The following is a 21,355-nucleotide window of genomic DNA, read 5'->3' as shown; positions in this document are numbered from 1 at the left end:
CGGCAGGAACTTTCAGAGCTGCTCCAGCTGCATGTGTTCAAGGTGCCTTTGATGTGCGTGCAGCAGCTTCTGGAAAGTGGACTGCAGCTTTCCCACTCGGCGGCCCTCCCTCTCCCCCACCCTTCCCAGCCTCCCCTCCCACCACCGCCACTTCAGCCCACACACGCAATTTGTTTGAGAAGGGGGGGGGGGAAAGTGGTGAAATGAACAAGAAGTGGTGAATTACCCAAGCGACTTTCCTCAAAGAGCGAGCGAGCCGGGGAGAGGAGCGGCGGCGAGCCCCGCGCAGCCCGCCCGCCGCACCGGAGCTGCCCGGGAGGGACCCGCTGGGCACCCACCCGGGGCCGTGGGGGCTGCGTGCTTGGCGGGGTGTGAACGCATCTCCGCAGCGAGATGCAAAAAGCCTTATCTGCTTGCCTTTGACTTGCGATGCCGGCTCCTCACTAGAATGCAAACCCTTGCACAGGATGAAAACAGGTTTGTTGCAAATTCTCCTGGAAATGTTTCGTTCCCCACCGCTGCCACCTTCCCGTTTGAGATGTCAGAGAAGATCCTAATGATGACACGGTGGCAGATACCTCTGCTGCGTACCCTCTGCTGTTCTTTGGAGATCTTAAGGCAGACCTAAGTCTTATATGCAGCTGTCTTTTCATATCGGTAGCTGTTGCTGCACAATCCGCACTTGATTGCAGCTAAAATACTCTTTTTAGGATCCGTTTCACAAAATGATGCAAAATAAACACAGATGGCAGAAGTGGGGGAGAGAAAGCTCTAATGAAGTAGTGATGGTGGATTGATCTCCCCTCCTTCCCCCCCTTCTAATGCCCTCCCCCAAAATGTGACCCTTTTCTGAATGTAAAATGCTACATTTCTGTTTTAAAGCAGTAAACATTTTGGGGGCTTTTTGGCTGAGGTTATGGAGGGAGACTTCCAGCAGCAGTGCTTGCCTTACTGACTGACTTTCTTGAACGCCTGTGGCTACTAAGCCCATCAGCCTCTGTCTTCTCACCTGCTTTAAAGTATGTCTTGTTTCTTCCGACACCTTGCAGGTCATTCTTCCAGAATGCCAGAGGAAAGTTCACCAAAGCGGAGTCCTCAAAACATCCCGTACAAAGACCTGCCCCATATCATCAACGCTGATGGGCAGTATCTCTTCTGCAGGTATTGGAAGCCAGCAGCAGCTCCCAGGTGAGCACTTTCAAGCAAATGTCCTTTTTTACTACCAGTAAATAGGACTCTATTTGTGTAATTCTTATTTGTAGTTTGACTGGCGTTACAGGGCTGTGTGCATGGAGCTTTACAGAGCTTTAAGAGAGATTTCTCTCATCTGAGAGAGACCCTTCTCTCTCAGAATACAGTAAAGACTCTATTCTCCAAACCTTTACTCGCTCAAGTTGGCCATACAGATGTAAAACATGGAGTTACTGTCATTTCATACACAGCTGGCTTGGTTGGCAATTCACTGTGCTACCAAGCGGCACATGCAGGTGCCTGATGCCTATCAGCAATTAACAACTATCTTCAACTAATAGCACAGGCAATCAGGGAGGGGTGGGATACAGGTTTAGGGATGTCTACTCTTTCCGATCTCCTCAGCGTCAACAAATTAAACATCAGTATCTGACTTCAGTTTCAACAGTAGCAGCTGAAATCTCAGGGCAACAGAGAGAATATGGTTTGACTCCATTGCTTTTTGATTGTTGTTTGGGGTTTTTAAAAATTATTTATAGTTAGTGAATGATTTAGGGAGCTCTTTCATTGGCAACTGCAACTTCAAAACTGACCTCAGTAAAAAACATGGGCAAGGAACAGATAGAGAAATTTCTCTAATGTTTTTGTCATAATTTAAATAATCCTTTTACTGTAATAGCTTTCTGTGCTGATGGTGTGCTGATTATGATCTGCTATAGAAAACTATCTCTGTTCCTTCCATAGTTGTGATCTCTTCTTCTTCCTCCCAGTGTCTGCCGGCTTGGCGTGTATTTATGCTACCACTAGTTACATAGGTATCTACTTCATAAAAACCTGGATATTGTTTTAGTATCTTTTTTTTTTCTGCAAGCCAACAGGAAAAGCTATGTTGATTTTATAGAGCTAGATAACAGTCACAGGAAAAGGTTACTCAAGCTGTAGTAGGGAGTTAAACTTCTTCATTGATGACCCAACAGGTTAAACATCATCCTGTGTCCAGATCCGCCTGCAACCGTGCAAAGAGGTCGATATGGGTCCAAGTTAGCTGGCCTTGGGTTTTATGCCTGCCAAACTAAGGGGTAATGGGAATAAGATACAGCTGGGAGGTGGGCAAGCACCAAAGTACACTCTCTGCAGAGAGGAGGACAGTGCAGCCACCCCACTATAGCTCCATTGCACTGGTTGGGCTGTAGGACATGGGTCTTGGCTTAAGATCACCTGGTCCACAGAGATTTTGTAGTTACTTCTGCTCACTGCCTTTCAGAAACAAGGAAAGCTTTTGGCACTGATGCTTTACATAGTCTTTGTGCCAACCTGAAGATTTCCTCTGTAGAAAAAAAATGCTATCAAAAGAAGCTTCTACTGTCTTGTATTGTAACTCTAATTAATCATTAACTGCCCACAAGGTTCTTCACCCATTTGTGGAATTGCTTTCTTTTTTCATGTTTAATTTCTTAGCAAATTAGTAGTGAGTGGATGGGTCTTTGATCCAGAAATGAAAGGATGATAAAGAGCTGAGAGTTAAAACTTGGTGTCTAAGTCCTCTGGGTCATTTAGGGTTTTTTTAGGGCTCTGTGCACCAAGCAGTTAATTGAGAGCGAGCTTGTGTTAGGTAGTTTTGTGACAACAAAAGTGGATGGGATCAGTGTTGCTCATTTACAAGTGGTTCCTAAGTGCGTGCATGTCTATGTGTGTGTTTGCACTTGTGTGTTTGTGTATAAGGAGGGGGCGTACTGTTTATTATTAGCTCTTTTTGCATTGTTATGTATGAGAGAGATGGTGACTGAATAACAAGTTAGTGCCTGGATCCTACAGTCAAGAATGCTCTTGAAGTGCTTTGATAGGCAAATCAAAAATACATACTTTTTTTTCCCTTCTCGCTTTTCATAAGTAGCTCAGCTTTTTCTGCTTCATATGTAGAGGCTCAGCAACTTTCATCTAATTTTAAATGTTCAGCAAAAGTGATATATATGTACGTATGGGGAGAGAAAGAGAGACACCTCAGGTGACTTTTACAGGCCTGTTACAATTTATTCTATTTCAAATACTGAAGGCAATTCTTTCTATCTTCTAACTCAATTGTTGATTCAGGTTCAAATCTTAACGCTAATGAATGACGCTATAACCGTCGAACGGTGGGATCTTTCATTGATCCATTATGCATCTAATCCTAGCTAGGGCTGTAGAAATACCTCTTCACTGCAGATGCCCAAAGATTATCATTGACTGGTCTTCTATTAGAATAGAACTTATCATCTTGATCCCTCCCCCAGGGAGGGGAAAAAACAGGATATCTGCCAAAGGAAAAATTAAAAACTAGTCCTAGCCTGGGGTTGAAGAGCAAACAATGGCTAGGCAGCCTCTGAGAGTGGGGCCGACTGACAAGACATTGCCCCTTGGAGCTGGTGCTTCTCTTTTATCTCCTCAAACAGCCCCACAAAGATATATAAAGGCTGTGGCAGATTAATGTGTAGCATATGTTTTATTAAAAAATTATTTGTCAGGAAGATGGGGGAATTTTGTAAGGCTTTTTTGCTTCACACTCACAAATATCCAGGCTCTGATCCTGTGTGCTGTTGATCTGACTGCTCAGCCCATACTGGTGCACATATGGAAGCTTTGTTAGAAGTGCCACCGAGGCCAAGGTTGTCCTGTGAGTGAAAGGCACCTATTGTGAGTTCCTCAGCAGGGTCCGCTTTGTTTTCAAGGGGGATTTAGGTGATTACTTCACAGGAAGCTGACACACAAAGGCACTCAGATGTCATAATGATTAGATGGGGTAGATAGAGTAGGTAGTAATGGGACTAAGGAAGGAGGGCAACAGTGTTTTCCACTTGGCTTTTGGGTGGGAAGTCACTCCCAGCAGCAGAGCTGGGAACTGGAAACCGGGTGTCTTGATATCCGCTGGCAGCAGTGCAGGTGCGCCTTAACCTGGCCAGCAGTCCAACTTGTTGAGCCAGTTTCATCTTAAGATGTAATTAAGTGGTCTTGTTGAAGGCAGCAGGGAAGAAAAAGCAGTATGTTCTGGTGGTGGTTTCATGTATTATGCCAATAGCAGGATTTGTGGAGCATGAAAACAGGTAACTCTTTGGCCCTGTTTTCAGGACTGTGTAGTGTTGTTTGGAGGAAAAAATTGTTGGTACCAAACTAAACTGACCTTGTGCCCATAGTGTGTCCCAGGAGCTGAGGAAATCCTACTTAATGGGACAGCAGTCTTTGTGAAAACAAAAACAATGGCTCCATGCAAGGTCAAAACCTCTGCCACCACCCTGAGCAGTGTGAGTCAAAATATGAGGTAACAGGAGGTGAGGAATTAAGAAACCATGCTCTGTTCCCAGCTCTTGGACAAAGATACTAAGAATAGAGGTGGGATGAGGAAGGGGAAGGAAAGTTGGGAGGAGAAGTCAAGACATTTCCTTTGAGGCCCCTAAAGGGCCTGGAGAAGTTCAGAGATGACCTTCTTTTCTCTCTGTTCTGTAGCCCTGTAGCCTTTTCTGGATGCTTCAGCTGTTCCTGTCTCTGCCTAGATAAGCAGAAACAGTTTGTTCTGGGGCACTTTCAGCCTCTCTGCTTGACCTCAGATAAATCCTGTGAAATTTATTGACCCAGAGTAGTTTTTTCAAAGGTGCTAATAACCTGCAGCCACCATTGACTTCAGATAGAGAAAACTCTCCCTGTAGATCAGCCGCTCTAGGTTGGACGCATGAAGCTTGAGACACTTGTAGTTAGAGGACGCTTTTGAAAATACAGTTTCCTGAAATCCTTGTGTCTGAGCTTCCTCATCTATCAAACAGGAATCATTATCTGGCTAGTTAGCATGATGCTTGTGTCTCTCTCCACGTAGTGGTCTCTAGGTGCACTTAAATGATTGCCAGCAACTGAAGTGGTCTGTCTGAGGAGGCTGCCTGAAGCTGAGACACGTGTGGGTCACAGATGCGTTCCTTGTTGATTGTTAATGTACACTAAAATGGGTTGGCTCAACTTTAGACATCATGACCATGGTTTAAGTAATCAGAGTCGCAATTGTCTGAGTAAACAGTGTCTTTGTAGGGGTTCTTTCAGTTCTATACCTGACAAGTGTGATTAAAAATACAAAATTAAACAGAAAGCACCCACTTTTCTATTTACTTTTTAAATTTGTTTTACTCTTTCAAAAATGCCTGTCATTCATTCTGACTTGTCAGCAACGAAAGGCCAAGCCAATAAGGGGAAAATATATTTCTCTCTTCCTCAAGGTCTTTGCAGAAGTGCCTGTGGTGCAGAAATACAAACTGCCTTTATGTTTGAACTGGCCCTTAAATTGTGAATATTGTTTGCTGATTTTGGCACCTCATTACCATAATTTCCATGGCATTTCCAGAAGAACAGCACAGCTCCCAGCATGAGCAGATGACAAAGTTGTATTTGACTTTAAAACCCTTCCAAAATGAATAAATAAATAAATAAACCAAAGTGAAGTCAAAGCAAAGTGAATCAAATCACTAATTATAATGTCTTTAATTATACCGTGTGGTGTTAGTTTCTGGAAATACTTACAGGAATTTCTAATTGTGTCACTCTTGAAGAATACTTTTGTTTGTACTAATGAGGTCAACTTCAAACTAACGCACAGGGCCAGATTTGTGTGGTGCAAAGTGACTGATGTCAGCACAGTTTGTCATAAGATGAATTCAGCTCCATCTCTGTGTCTGATCACATTGTACAAAGTGCAAAGGGGAAATAACAATTATCATTGTCGAATCAACATTCCAAGCTTTGCTGTTGCCTGAGTTTCTAAAGCCTCTCTTCTATTAATCAGCCATATATCCATTCCGTTAATGCCCATGTTCTCTTTGCTCCATGTGACTGCTTTATTCACTGTGAATGGGAGCATCCTTTTATTTCGTATCCACTTCAAGAGGATGGGCAGATTAGCAAACCAGCTTTACATGAGAGGGACTCTGACAGACAGGAGAGCAGCTTTGATTCTTGCTGTAGATATTTCCAACAGGCTTTTTTAGTAGGATAATTTTTTTCAGTCCCAAAGGAATGTTCAACAGAAGCAAATCTGCCTTTTATTCCACGGAACCCAAGGAAAAAGGCAAATAACAAAGGGAATAATAATTGTAATTAAACTGTCCCTTTTGCTCACTGCATTGTTAGGATCAACTTCTGAGCACAAGTGTGCAAATTTGTGACATTGGTGTGTGGGAACAAGGTGACTTTAGGAGTTCCCTGGTATGAATCTCAAAGCAGTAAAATTTCATACTGGTCCTGAGACAGCAGCAAAGGAAGCAAAATCAGTGTTGGTTCTCAGTGTGCTACCTGATAAACTCTTGCAAACACTGCTGTCCAACACGGTGAATATCAGAGGCAGAGATAGAAATAAGAGAAAAGAAGAAAAATGGTCTTGAGATTGTGTTGTAAAACTCAGTTTCTGCTCATGACTCTGACAGAGACTGAAGGCTAAGCAAATCTTGCTTCTCTCATGCAAATAGTTGTTTTCCTTTTAATGGGATTACAAGTGTGATGATCAGTATTGGCTTTGTACCATGACCCTGATGGATCCTCTAGCTGGTCACTTAGCAGCTAGAGCCCTGCCTGTCGCTCCAGGTCTCTATCCTGAGCAGGCCCTGCACTGGCTGTCCTCTCAGGCTCTGGCGCATAGGTTTTCTTCAGCTCATCAAACTGGGAGCACTCTAAACCTGTTGTTTGTTGACAGCAACACAATAGTTTAAGCAGACAAACTCATCAACTTTATCAGGGTTCCAGATGCAAGAGCACTTTACTTCACTAGCACAAGAAATGTGTAGGTTTAGACAAAATAATAAAACCAGCTGCATAGAGTTCCCTGCCTCAATTTCTTCAGCACTCTTGAACATCCCTTGGGAACACACAGCAGCTCTTTTAGATCAGCATGAATACATCTGCAGAAGACTTGGCTGGTATAGTCGTACTGGCTAGAAGAGGGTATTTTTTTCTAGATGCCTGTTGGAGAGGAGTTGGCCTGTGTTTCCTTGGAAGTTCCCTTCAAGCTGCTGTGGCTTTGTGCTTTTCAGAGCCAGGATGAACATCTGATCTCTTTGTTCTTTTAGGGAAATTGCATTGTTCTAAGAGCCGTCCCTGCAGATGCATTTGGCTGAGCTGCCTTCCCTAGGTTTAGGCATGCCGTTGTCCTAATGTGCTTCCACTAGAATGGAAGCTATTGGTGTTTAACAACCCTCTATTGTCCCTTATCCAAGACATGTGACACAGCCCTTATAGCAAATGGCTGATTCTCCTAAGTATCCAAGGAGATAGTACTGCATCCTGCCCATTAGACTCCTTAAGATATGCTTAGGCAGGTCTCTTACCTCATCACACCCCAGTTATATCCTTATCTATAACCGTACATCCCTGCCCTGACTCTACCAGTATAGACACTTTGACACTGTATCAGTATGGCTTGTTATCTTGTAGGAAGGAAATTAGCAGCACCAGGGTGTTTTTTCAACATCATTAAAACTCTGTCTCTCTCCTAGGGATTCTTCTTGAAGACCAATAAAATCTAACTCATGTTAACTGGAAGAGAAATACTGGTACAACAATCCCAAATACCAACCTTGGGCTAGTCCTGACCACAAACATCATCTAAAGCAACCAGACCTGGAGCAGTTACTGGGTGGTGGTGTCAGGAAGGTGTCTCAAAGCTGTCCAGACGCACTGTCCAGACAGTGGTATCAAAGTGTGGCCTTGGGACAGGCAGGGAGCAGCCAGTGGGAGCAGTCCTGGTGACCAGAGCTCTCCAGTCAGATTTGCCTGCGTCCAAGCAGACTCCTACGGGCTGTCCACAAACAGCTAGGAACAGGAGAGGGGATGTATCTTGGAGTGTGCTCTACTTGGGGATGAGTTAGTTTCTCCTAGACCGATGCAGTATATTTGTGACCAAAGGGATTCATTATTTTTGCAGTAGGAGCCATATAGCCATTTTCAATGTCCCAAGACCTTGAGTAACACCAAACTTCATGAGTACTTCCACTGGAATGAAAGAAGCTCCTGGCTGGAGAGCAAGCACCTGTCATGCAGAAGGGGAGCCATCTTCACTTCTGCCTGGCAGGTGCTCACGTTGTGATGGGAGCCTTTGAATCCTCCTTTACTAAGTGACAGCAAAAGCAGCTTGCTAGACCTAGAAAATTTAGTTTCAGAAAACAGAATAAAGAAGTCAGTGAGGAGCAGAGAACCGGCAAAACACGTGGTCAGGACAGTCATTAGGCAGTGACACAATGACCAGTGATTTACAGAATCGGACCCTTAATTTCTTTGTGCTTTTGTTTCCTCATCTAAAATCGGGTGTAATCATCCAGGCAAGTGATATAAATCGGGTCCTAGATGAAAGTTGCCAGAGAATGTAAGTTTTTCCTTGAGGTTTTGGTGGTTGAAGAGTGCTTGATGTTTGAAGAGAGATTTTTTTAAAGAAGTTTTAAGTGATGCATTAGTTGTTCTCTGCTGTTCAGCTACAATTGTCTCAGCAGCAATCCATTAAAAGAAAGGAGAGAGAAAAAGAAAAAAGGAAAAAAAATATTGACGCCTGAACTAAATATAATAAATGATTACAAATAGCACAATAATCATTTGCTCCAGTATTGTGTATATAGATGGGTCGGGAGAAAATGTACAAACTACTGTAGTTTTGGTAAGCAGGAAAGATCACTGATCTTTTTCAGCCATCTAGCTGACCTATGATAAAAAGGGCTTTCTTTGTGTGTTTTCTTTTTCCCTTGATCAAGCTTGAAGAATGAGGGGATAAAATTTAGGCTTTTTTTTAAGAGCAGAAAGTTCATTTAATTTGCTGTAGGTGTCAGCAGGTTAGCTAGTTCACTGGCTGGCAAGATGAGATTCTTTTTATAATTTTTGGACATATTTTAAACTTTTATTTTTCAAAACTATCTCAGGTTTCAAATTCAACTGTAAAATTCCATAAATCTGCAATGGCTTAATTTGCTGGGCTAAAGTCATGAGGAGTGATGAGGAAGCAGTAATTAAATTTCTGTAAAGATAACACCTAGCTGGCTTAATGGTTAAGCTTTTTCTTCATTTTTTCAATTTTGTGTGAGAGCTGGTTTACAATATTTGGAGAATTAAAAACTGTATTCCGAGCATCATTCATAATCTCATTTTATTAAAAGGATATGCAAGCGATCAGCATTCAGTCATCCTCTGGCCCTCTGCAAATGGTGTTAGCAAGGAGCACCAAGCACCTCAGCCCAGGTTGTCCTGAAAATGCACATATCACCTCTCTGACATTATTAGCTGCCCACAAGTTCATTAGGACAGAGAGCTTTTCAAAAATTGGCTACTTTCCAGGTTCACTGTGGCCCCATGCACATAGCACAGGGCTGGAGCTCAGTGTACCCATGGTGACATTTTGACTCTGCTGTTAAACTCCTGCTGATTGCTGTAGGATCAGGTTTTGCCTCACACTGTGTGTCCATCCTTGCCTCTGGCATGCGGTCTTGCCACGCAGAAGGCTTTGTACCTCTTGTGCTTCTGTTTACATGGCAGTGGGGGGAAGGGTAGTGGATCAGAGGACCTCTTGAGGTCCCATTCATCTCTGTGTTATGTGACTCTACAACAAGCCTAGTTGCATCCTTTGTAAAGCATCTTTGTTTTTGTCAATGAGGAGTGTTGTACAAAAGCCAGCTGTTGTTATTATTTATGCTGTTCATTTACTGGTCACATTCCTCGAGCTGGGGAATGGAGAAAAAAATAAATCAGCAGATTCACTTTGTTTATATTTAATTTCACTTTCAGTGTTTGGGGAATGTTGATTTGTTAAACCTGCTCCTTCTCCTAAAGCCTCTAGTTTTACATAGTCGGTAGAAACACTGTGCCATTCTTACATATAGGTATACATTTCTCTTTTGAAGCATCATTTAAGGGTTCTGACAATAAAAGGTTTGCTTCCTGCTGTGCGTGATTTCCTGTTGCTTTAGGAGAGGTGGTCAGATACCTCAGCACAGCTAAATGTAGCATCAAGGCTTGTTTACGTTTTGCTAAGCCCAGAACATTTTCAGATGTCCCTGCTCAAGCCACCCTGTAGCTCTGCAGGCAGTTAGCAAACCTCTCTCTCGCCCTGTACGCCCACACTGGCTCTCGGGCACCACGCAAGGCACAGGCATGGGCATTCCAGTGCTCCCAACCCCATCCCCATCTCACAGCAACAGAACTGAGGTGTCTCTTCCTCCCTGTGTCCCACACAGCATGTGCAATGGTTCAGCCCTCATCTGAGACCTCTGTGGCTCCAGTGCTATTAGCAGCCCTGGTGTTGTGCTGTAGAGATAGAGCTGATGAAGCTCTTCCTATTCCCATTCCTGTTGCAGGCTGTGACAGATGCACCCCTCACATGTGATCCAACAAATGGTGTCTTGTAAGTTGGCAGAAGAGAAACTCAGGAGGAAATAAAAAACATCTTCCCTGCTGCTAGTTCACACATCAGCTCTGACTCTTTCCTTGCCAGCAATCGGAGAAGTCAGAGCCGGCCTGGCAGTGGTGGGGTTAATAATTGTGGTATTGAAAGTATTTGCTCTTGATATTGCTGAGGCTTTTTAAAAATGCTCAGAAATATGTGGTAATTCTCAGTTGCTGATGAAGCGCTCCGCATAAAACACAGCGTTCCTGCAGCAGAATAACAGCTTGTGGTTTAAATAAATGCTGTTATTTCTGCTCTGCTGTAGGTGTACATGTATGTTTTGGTTCAGTGACTGCCAGATACTGTAAATGAGTATTGATTTCCTTTTCTATTTCAAGCTTTTCTGCAGAAAAGACATCCCACATGCCTTTAACTTTCTTTGCCTGTACCTAAAGTGATTGCAGCCAAGGATTTATCTAACTAAATACTCTTTTTATTTTATTGTGACCACTCATCTGTATTCTAGTAGTTGCACCACAAGTTGGTCAGGTCCCCATGCACCTTTTGGAGTTTAAAGCTTTTACGTCTAGCCGATTTTCAGAGCAAATCAAAACAATGTTTAAAATTTGTGGCAAGTTGTTCCTCATTTAGCCTAGCGTGGCAGCCCCCCCCGCCATAGGTGAAGCTGCCTTGGTGCTAGAGATGAAAGAACGTTTTAGGAAGCAAGCCTGCCATAGCTAAAGTCTTTGGACAGCCAGATTAGCTAGTGTGACCAAGAAATAACACAGACCTGGATTTGGCAACCACAGGCAGTCTCTATCCATTTTTAACTATTAAATCATCTGTAGGTAAATCAGCTGCGGTTCAAATTTACTTTGGTTCAAAACATGAATAAACATTTCAGCCTTTAAAGCACATGTTGCAGTGATCAATATCTTAGCAGGATTCCTGTGCCTCGTGTTTAACTGCTTACATTCAACTTTCTCTCCTACCTCAGGTCTACAGCAAACATGGAATAGTAAATTAATTGGAACATGCTCAAAGTCTTGGCAAATGCTTTGCCTGTGACATTACTGATTTCCCAGAGGAATAGCTGCTGATATTGATTTTGACAGAGCCTGTAATGCCTCTCGCTGCAAAGATTCCTCTCATAGCTGGGCAGGGCTGAAGTGCAGCTCTGGGATGTGCAGAGATAGGATTATTCATTGGAAATTAATATGCTTAATCTCAATGTATGTTAAAACATACATAAGTGCTTAATGATTAAGTAATCAATCCTTGAGTTTCTGTCTCTAGGTTTATGGGATAATTCCTCCCTGGCTTTTGGAAAATCACGCAGAAAAAGATTGGCTAATTGGAGACTCATGTTATCTCAGACATCTAAACTTTTTATTAGTTTGTTAGTTTGTTACAGATAACCAATTAAGATCTCTGCCAACACAGAGGACCGCAGACAAAATTGGATCAGAAAGGTAAAAGTAAGGATGGGTAAAGGACTCAGTGCAGGAAGCAATTGAGTTCCACATTACTGGTGGAATTGCTTGCTTACAAACCATACTATCAGATCTAAGTATTTCAAGGAATTAAAGTTTTATGTTTTGCTTTAAAACATTGCCATACAATTGGGAACTGCACAGTCAGTGCTTAATTAAAAACTAATAATATCATACTGCCTTGAGTTCACAGAACAGGTAAAGTGTCATCCCCTTTTTTGCTCCTTACTTATTCCCAACTCTCTTCCAAGCTAGTGAAGATTTGGCCATGTAAGCCCAAAACGCCTGATCAAAGTACTTCAGTTGTGCAGTTTTTATTGCGAGGAATGGCTTGGAAACGCTCTGACCCCCTTGTGCCAGGTGTGCACTTTTCAGCTTCTTCCCTGCTGCTCAGGTGCTGGAGTGATGAGCTCAATTCTTCCTTTAATAACTTTTTCAATATTGCTTGTCATGAGTTGCCTGCATCATCCACTCCCTGAAATAACAGCTTGAGGCTGGAGATGATCAGAGCCATGGCTAGAGTCTAAAACTTGGACAATCCCATTTTTAAGAACATTGATGTTTTGGGAAGAACGCCTGGTGAGCCCAGGTTCAGACCACTAGTGATGTGCAGCTCTTGCATGAAAAATACCTTGTGAAAAAAGCAGAGTCAGAAAAAGTCTGCAAACTTGTCTTAGAGGACTTTAGGAAACACTGCTTAACATTTAGATGTAGTGTCCTCTGGACCAGTTCATGATTTGCCTCAAACTATAAGCACTTCTTAGCAAACACTTGAAAATAACTGAGCAAGCAAGCATGTTAGTAAGGGCTTAGAAGTCACCAAGTACTTGTGTGGATCTAACCAGAGGGGTGGCTTTACTAAGTACAGTAATTTCCATCATTTGAAGCCTATGGAGACACAACTAGTACTCCTCACCTCAACACAGGGACACTGCTGTCTAATTCCAGCCTCTGTGCTATGCAGAGAGGCGAGATTAAATGGTCAAATGGGGCTAGGGTGCCATGTAGGGAGCATTCTTGCATGGCTTGAGCTGATCCCTTAATGAAGCATACCTTGTCCCTTTCTAGGAAGCCTGCTCGGTCTTTTAGGGTTGAGTTGGGTTTGTCAAGCTATGAACTTACAGCAGCAATAAGTAGTGACTTGTCCCTGTAACAGGTACCAGTGCTCTGAATATGCCAAGACTGCAAGTGAACTCAGTAAGAAGGGACTGTTTTTGCACAGCTACTTTGAAACAGAGACATACTTTTATAGAAAAAAAAACTTCTTTGTTCAGTGAACACTTTTAGTCCTGAACTAGTGAGCAGTACTGAGTTTAAGCAATAGTAACTGTGCAGAAGAAAGCTTCTGGCCCTTTAATTGCAGCTTTTTCATGCTTTGAAAGGACAGTCCATCTAATTACACAAGCCTTTCTTCTTCCAAGGCTTTGGCTCACCAGGCAGTGCCTGCATTTTGATTTCAAGAAGAAACTGCTACACGACTGGCTAAACGGTAATTTTTCTCCCCTTGGAAATCATTAGAGGTTCAGTGCCAGTCCATGAAAGAGGAGGGGGAGGTGTGCAAAAACTGCTCTTGGTCTTACTACCCTTTTGTTGGTTCTCCATTGTGAATTGTGGTCTTGCAGCCATCTTATTTCTGTGGTGGCTTTGCTTCCAAGTGTAAATTAATTTTTAATAAAATTAACAGGAAGTATCTTATTTTTTTCTGTTTTTCAAGGGGGTCTACAGCAGAAACTCTTTTGCTTCTTCAGATATTCTCCCTCTACACCTTGAAGCTAATCTAAAAATTTTGGGTGTGATTTCAGATCAACTTGAATTTTGCAGCTGATGTCTACTATTTAAATAATGTTTTGCACAGTTTTCTTAGAAAGACACTGACTGTTCTGTGCATTCATCCTTGTAGCTCCCCCTGGGAGATATGACCTCCATTTTATCTCTTTTGTAACCCTTGTACTGAGGAAGGGCTGAAGCAGAGCAAAGTACAGAACTGGGATGTCCAATTCCAGCCTTACTCCCGGCCAGACTGACAGGCAGTTCTGCCCAAGCTCCCTCCACGTCATCCCTTCCTCAGTCCTGTGTGTGTGAGCAATGCCTACACCTTGCCTCTGGAAATACAAGTCATAATTCTTCTTTCAAGGATTCCTGTGCTGTGTAGAAGGGCAGCAGCAAGAGGAAAGTGCGGCTCCAAACCCTGAGCTGCCCATGTCTCCAGAGTGCATGTCTGCCTTGCAGATTCAGGGCAGCAAGTCTGGCAGTCAGTTCTGCCAAGGAAAATCCCATCTCTGATATCAAAGTGAAGGAGTGTCTCCCCGATGCAGTCCGTGTAACCCTAGAATCCCTTCTCTTCAGTTTTATCCAAGAGAGGGGTGGGAAGATCTGGCCCATGAATTTTAAGCTACACACCGCACGTTTCACCTCTGATCTCAGGCATGCGTCCCCTAAAATACTACTTCAAAGCTTCCTTGAAATAAAATGCAGCTGATCTCAAATGTTAACTTTGCAGAGATTTGTCTAGAGCTATGCGGTTGCCAGGTTCCAGTAATTCCTTCCCTCCACCCCCACCTGAAGTTTCCTTCCTCTCTTTTCTCTGTATTAGACCACGCATGAGTTATTCTCAGTGAGGGCTTGCTTTTCGAAGAGCTACAATAAATCAGCATAAGCTGTTTCTCCACATTGTTCTGTGCTGGCTCTAGCTAGATCCTGTTGAACTTTTTGTTTTGAAATATATCTGTACTACCCAGTTCTGTCTCTGCCCCATTGATTTATGGTGTCTACGCTTTCTGGTGTTGTTCAATAACCTACCCACGTTACTGCTCTTGGAGGTCATGGCAGTTCTCAAATGTCCTGCTAATCTATGCTGATGAGGGATTGTTGTCTTTTTGAGATGTATGATGAGACCAAGCTTGCAGACATGTTGCAAGAGAGTTGCGCATGGAAGAAAGTGCAGATTTTAAGACTGAGCGCTAAGTCTCTGTCATGTTAGGCTATAGGATGCTGCCACTTTGGACAGGCTTGAAAGGGAATTTTAAAGCCTGAGTAAATGGGGGAAGAAAGTAGGAAGCAGAGTTCGCTGGAGGGGTTTATTTTTTAATTGCCAGTTTAGGATCTGGACAGGAATGAAGCTAGTGATTCTACTAGACTAGACCAAACCACATCAAACACAAATGTGCAGAATTCCAAATTCCCACAAGCTCTATAAAATCAAGCAGAAATTAGGTAGTGTGAGCATAGTGCACAGTGTTTTGGCATATTCTGTGGTGCTCAAAGGTTTTTCACAGGCTAAACTACTACAGTCTTGAACTACTACTTACCTCAGTCTATCTGGAAGAGGTGAATTCCTCCAGATTTGGAGCTCTGTGAGACATCCATGCTGATGCTACGTGGTCTGTGATATTGAGAGAAAGCAGGCTCTTTCTGCTCTGACTTGCTTCTTCTCCTGAGTTGGGAAAAATAGCCATAGAACTGCTAGTTTAACATACTATTGTTCAACATCAATGGCAGCTGAAAACAAGAGGTGGCTACCCAGATCATGGACCTACATGACAGAGCTGAGCATGTATGGGCTAGTAGAGCAGAGGCTAAGAATGCATTTCTCAAAAAATATGAGCAAGAGAGCAAGCAAAGCTCCTTGAAACATGGATTGGAGTTGGGAGCAAAGTCATTGTGCCTTCAGAAGGACATAACTCTGCATGTTTCCTAGAGACAGAAGGGCAGTGTGAAGGGACACACCTGATTCCACCATAAATTTTCCTGTCTGACTGGTCACCAGGCTGAACTCTTGGCTAACTGCATAGGTCATGAGCATGCGCAACATGAAAGGACCATAACTATTTGTATTCCTTGCCCATGGCCCAAGTTTTGTCAGGGTTGCGTCAGGGCACAAATCACCTCAGGAGGAAAAAAAAGTGCAAAAACTGACTCAAAAAACAGATACAGAGACATCCCTCTTGCAAACTTCATGTCTTACACCCAAAACAAAAGGCTCAAGAGCCCTCCAGAGAAAAGGTCACCAACGTCTGTTACAGTCAACAAAACAATTCATTCTTCATTACTTGCTCTTGGAAATGATTAGCTGGAGATTTAAAAAAAAAAAAGGTAATCTTTAATCAAATACCAATGGTAGAAAATCGGAATGACAGTTAAAGCCTGACAAAGTTAACAAGCTGCTTAATGCATAATCTTATTATGTGAAAGATAACTAATCTTCATAATCGACAAGGGCCACTAACCCAGCTAACACAATAATGCATACCTTTAATTGATTTTCCATTATAATATACTTTGGACGCAAAATACACATACATGACATTACATTCTTAACAAGTTAAAAAGGTTTGTGACCAACTATCCTGTTGCTTGTCCAAAAATGCCACCAGAGAAATGGTTTTGGTAATTAAAGGTTAATTGTTCAGACTCAGGCTGATGATAAGACTCAGGCTGATGCCAGCCACAAAGGAACTGATAAATCAGCTCAAACAACACAATAAAATGTAATGCTTAATTTCAGGAAGCCAGTTATTTTTCTGGATGCCTAGCTAGCTCAGAGCTTTCCTGTCAGTTTTTAAAAATTACTTTAGGAATTTAGTGTCATGTATTCAAAACTGCTCAAGTCAGATGTTCTTCATTAAGGTTGATCTGGTTCTGGTAAAAGCATACATAATACCAAATGAAAAGCATAGTTGCCTTACGTAGAATAACATTATATTAGCTTAAGTTGCAAGGGCTTGATTCAGGAAATCACCTCCGCATGTGATTAAATCAGTCCTTATTCAGGACAGCATTTATAAATCCTTTTTTAACTTTTATCTTGTACTTTGTAAGTCCTATTGACTTTCATGAGTTGAAGAAAGTTTCCTGAGCTTAAACAAGTACTTAAATATTGTTCTGAAGAGGGATGCTTTTGAATGGAGTGGGAAAAATTGCATTTTTCATATATGCAGTCATAGGAAGCTTGTCTTCAGTTCTTTGGAATAGTCCCAGTGTTTTAGGTTATTTTATGGCAATAAAAGAGTATGCACAGGGGCCCACAGAAGTCCCTCTGTCCCCAGAGGACACAAAATATTAAAATTATACCATCCCATTCACAACCTTTCTCATCTAGTTCAGTTTCAATATGATTTTTGTTGAAAATAAAGCAAGAACATGGGCCTTACGCCCAGCAGGGCCCAAGTCTTGAGTTGCACCAGATTTCATAGCACAGCAGATTTCTGAGTGTTGTTTCAAGGTATGTTTCTTCTAATGACAGAGCCCTGGTTTAAGAGGACTCTTGCTCATTTGCATAAGCCCAGCGCTGCAGTTTATTTTCCCTGCAATTCTTCTGCAACTGATTGTGGAATTGCATCTCTAAACAATTGTACTGGCATGGCAGAGGGGGCAGAGGTGGCAGCGATAAAGATGGGAACCTCTAAAACTGGTTCTGCTCTTACACCTAAAGCTGGTTCTGCTCTTACACCTAAAGCTGAATTCCTGCCCTGCAAAGCTGCTCCCCACCCAAGTGAGCTATTAGAGGATGTGAAGTTAGAGTGAGAAATATGGAAGGGTTGCATCAGCTAAAGCTTAGATCAGCTGGTGACCTCTCTGAGAGGCAGGACAGAAAGGCAATGTGTTCATACTTGTGAGGGTGACAGAGCAGTTGAACAGGCTGCCCAGGGAGACATTCAAAACCCACCTGGATACGTCCCTGTGCCTCCTGCTCTAGGTGCCCCTGCTCAAGCAGGGGGGTTGGACAAGATGATCTCCAGAGGTCCCTTCCAACCTCTATCATTCTGTGATTCTGTGATATGGGTTTGTGCACATGGACTTTGCATTGCAGCCTGGCGTCTACCACTCCCAGCCTCCCTGATTCAGGAAAGGATGTTTGCATATGCCTTATACCAACTGCACATGCAGCGTCGCTGTGCATTGCTTACTTAGCAAGCTACAGCTGCAACACAGGAGGGACTGATGCCAGTCATGGGTGACCAGCACAGTGGAGGTGTGGGAGCAGGGCCTGGTCACTGGTCTATACCATCACCTCCTGATGGGAGATAAGTAAACACAGCCAGTAGTTGATTTGAACAGTAAAGACTAATATTGTCCTGCCCTCTTGTTGTAATAAGTAACCGCATCTAATCGCCACGCTGTGCAGTGCCAGGAGGCAGAAACCTTCAGTGGGGAGGGAGGAGGTGGTGGTGAAGTCTATGGGAAGGGCAAGGATCTGTGAAAACTGTTGCTTTTGCAAACAGCAGTCAAGAAACTGGTTTCCTTTAATAGCCATAATAGTTGCAGTAGTTAGGTGAGAGCAAGCGCGTGGATGCTTACTCATGCTCAGCTCACACCTTGGCTTTGTGTGGAGACACACCTGCCAAGTGTGGGGAAATCATGCTGTTGTGTGATTAGGTGCTTTCCTGAGCAGATGTCAAAGCAATGCCATTTCAAGATGTTCGGCAATTACAGTTTTACCAGTCAAAGCCAGCTGAAGCATCTGAAGATACATGAGGTTTCCCAGCCTGTGGTTAGAGAGACCAGAGTTAGCGTGGGTTCAGGCACAGGTCAGTCTCCACCAGAAAGCTTTGCAGGCTGTGCACAACGTTTTCTACCCGAGATGTGCACATTTCCAAGGATTTCACTAGTGCAATTGCAAAAGGTGGAGGTGAAGAAATTTCTCCCCAGGATCAATTTGATACATGGTCAATAAGCAAACCTTGTTTAAACAAAACTTCAGTTGAGGTGCACACAGAGGCACCGCAGCCCTACAAAATCTTAAAGCCTGCAAGGGCTTCTGTATTAATTTTAAGCGACTCTGTTGAAAGACGTCTCTGATATTGTTATTCCAGCCATTACAGTAGGAAAGAGCAGGCTATGATTTGAGAGCAGGGATGTCTGCAAAACTGTTTACATACAGTAAAGAACTGCTGACAGTCAATCTAATCACTCGCTGTATTTTCATGCCAGCTTGCCAGTGAAAATATGTTGCATCATGTATTTGTTATACTGCCTTCAGGTATTATTTGCCAAATCTAAACTTGTTCTGTAATGGAAATGTGAGATTAGGTGAAGGACCCAAATCCTTCAATCCTTGCCCAGATGATACTCATATTAATTTCAAATTTTCAAGCTGTTGTGTTTAATGTATGACCCCTGTGCTTACACCCAAAAGCTGGAGCTAAAGAGCTGTGTAGAAGTGACCTAGTTTTTAGTCAGTAAAGCCACTCTCACTTTTTATTTAACAACAAAATGAGCTACTTCTGTTTTGACATAGCAATTTGGAAATTTTACTCCTTGTTTATGACTATTGATAGGACAAAACTTTCAAAAGTATCTAAGTCTTCTCAACAGCTACTGCCATTAAGGCTCTTAAGACACAAAGAGTCTCAGGAATTTTATTCAGTATTTTGTAGACAAATAATAACCCAAGTCTCTTCCCTGTGGTGTCCAAAGGCTGAGTTCTGCAACACCTGGAAACTGTTGTGCTACATGAGAAGAGAGGTTGTGGGAACACCTTGCCTCTCTGAAGCACTGAGGGTTTTTTTTTCTTACTGGTTTCACCAAAGATGAGGGGGCTGAACATCTAGCAGGATGCTGTCAGGCAAAGTATTCGTGCTGCATCAGTGTGAATGAAAGCAAAATTAGGGCTTTGCTGTCAGGGGCATGAAATAACAGCAAGAATTTCCTAGCAGAGATCTCTCTGCCAGCTTCCCATTAGGTTTCATTTACTTGATGCATTTCAGTGCATGCATTCAAATAATATGTCTCTAAGAAATGAAGGGCTGTATTCAGTCAGCCAAGCTGCACCTTAATCTCTGTGCCTAGTCAGCAGAAGAAAAGGTAGGTCCTCTGAAGACTAACTGAGGGTTTAAGTAAGACACTGAGCAGGGAAGCTGTCAAGAGCCAGGTAGTAGGACATATATGGCAGAGAGATTTAGCCTGGCCGAGTCTGTTGGATATCAAGGTGATGGGTACACAGGAATTTTCTCTCACATTTCCTTAGTTTCTGCATTGGAGTCCTGTGCATGCAGTGCCACTGCTTGCCATACCACAGAGCCCAGAGCACGTGCAGTGAACAGCCTGGCTTTGCTTCACCCTCAGCCCCAACACTGTATTTCTGAATGTTTGACAGATCTGCCAGCCCAGACTTGGGGACTGTGATGTGTGGTCTCTTTAGGTGATCCAGGACCAGGGCTGAAATACCAGATCATTATGTGTAGGTGGAGGCAGAGGCATTTGGATGGTACCTCCAATTTTCAGGGGTATGTATAGAATAATGACTCACTATTCCAGCACTGGACACAGTGTCTCTGCTGGGCTGCCTGTGTCTGGGAGAGGCAGGACACAAAGCTGTGATGCCTCTGCTGCAGAAAGTTAATATTCCCTGCTGTGGAATGAGCAGTCCCTCCATTTCTTCAGTATTTGGAGCTATAATAATAGACCTTGCACTCTGAAAATCAGACTGTCTTGCAAGCGAATTGGTAGCTTGACAAATCTATTGACTGAGGAAGATGACAAAGGAAGAAATGATTGCTCCACACTAATAATTTTGAAACCTTCAGTGATACTAAAGAACATTTCAAAGGCACGGCAAGTTAAATATGCTGTACGACCTAACCTTACCCTTGCTAATTAGTATTAGATACCAGAGCATCTTTGCTGCTTTTGCGCGTTTGCTGCGTGCTCTGTAAAATCCTTCTGGTTTCGATGGATGCTCTTTCAAGTTGTCTAGCATGAGCAAATACTTTGAAGCAGGTGCTAATCAAAGAGCTAGAGCAGGATTTTCTACACCATCCAACATCTTTTTAAAATTTAAATATATTGAGATCAAAGCAGTTTATTGCAGTGAATACACTGTCTAAAAATGTATTAAAAACCTCAGTCAAAATGAAGTTGAGGAATTCACTAGCTGTAAACTGCTGTCATTATTTTATGTTGTCAGTTCATTTAGTATTTCACTGTTAATGTACTGAAAATGTCTAACTTGTAGCCTTCAAACTGTTTAGTAGTTGCTGATGCTGCAGTGACAAATGGTACTTTTAAACAAACAAGTTATGCTTATATTGCTAAAGCTGGATTTTAAATAGTCACCTGTCAAATTCAGCAAAACTTCTGTAATTTCATTGCTGCTTCTGCTATAGTTCTAGTCTAATTCTGTACAAACTTTGACCAGTAAAAACACTGGGAAGGTACATTCAACTTCAGTCACTTTCACTTGATATCATTCCAGTAAAAGTAAAGCATCATTGGTAAAAATGGAATCTTCAAAGACAGTATTTGCATGTCTTTCAGAAAGAAGTGTCTATCAAATTTTTTTTTATGATCCTTCTCTGTAGTTGTA

General features: G+C 42.6%; 1 protein-coding gene across 9 annotated transcripts in view; it reads left to right on the top strand.

Annotated features, from left to right (window-relative positions):
* The window catches only part of MGLL (monoglyceride lipase), a 110,363-nt gene that overhangs the window by 41,470 nt on the left and 47,538 nt on the right, over nucleotides 1-21,355 (top strand). For 7 of the 9 annotated variants that reach the window (XM_075096024.1, XM_075096023.1, XM_075096029.1 and 4 more), the window contains one exon: nucleotides 1,050-1,188. In XM_075096024.1, the coding sequence (XP_074952125.1) occupies nucleotides 1,050-1,188 (139 nt within the window). Of the gene's footprint in view, nucleotides 1-166; nucleotides 478-1,049; nucleotides 1,189-21,355 lie in introns of those variants that run through there. The other 2 variants (XM_075096030.1, XM_075096025.1) reach the window with 2 other exon arrangements.

Source organism: Phalacrocorax aristotelis, chromosome 6 (genome assembly GCF_949628215.1).
Source record: "Phalacrocorax aristotelis chromosome 6, bGulAri2.1, whole genome shotgun sequence".
Lineage (NCBI taxonomy): Eukaryota > Metazoa > Chordata > Aves > Suliformes > Phalacrocoracidae > Phalacrocorax > Phalacrocorax aristotelis.
The sequence above is the reverse complement of the archived record's forward strand: the minus strand, read 5'-3'. Positions and strand labels throughout refer to the sequence as shown.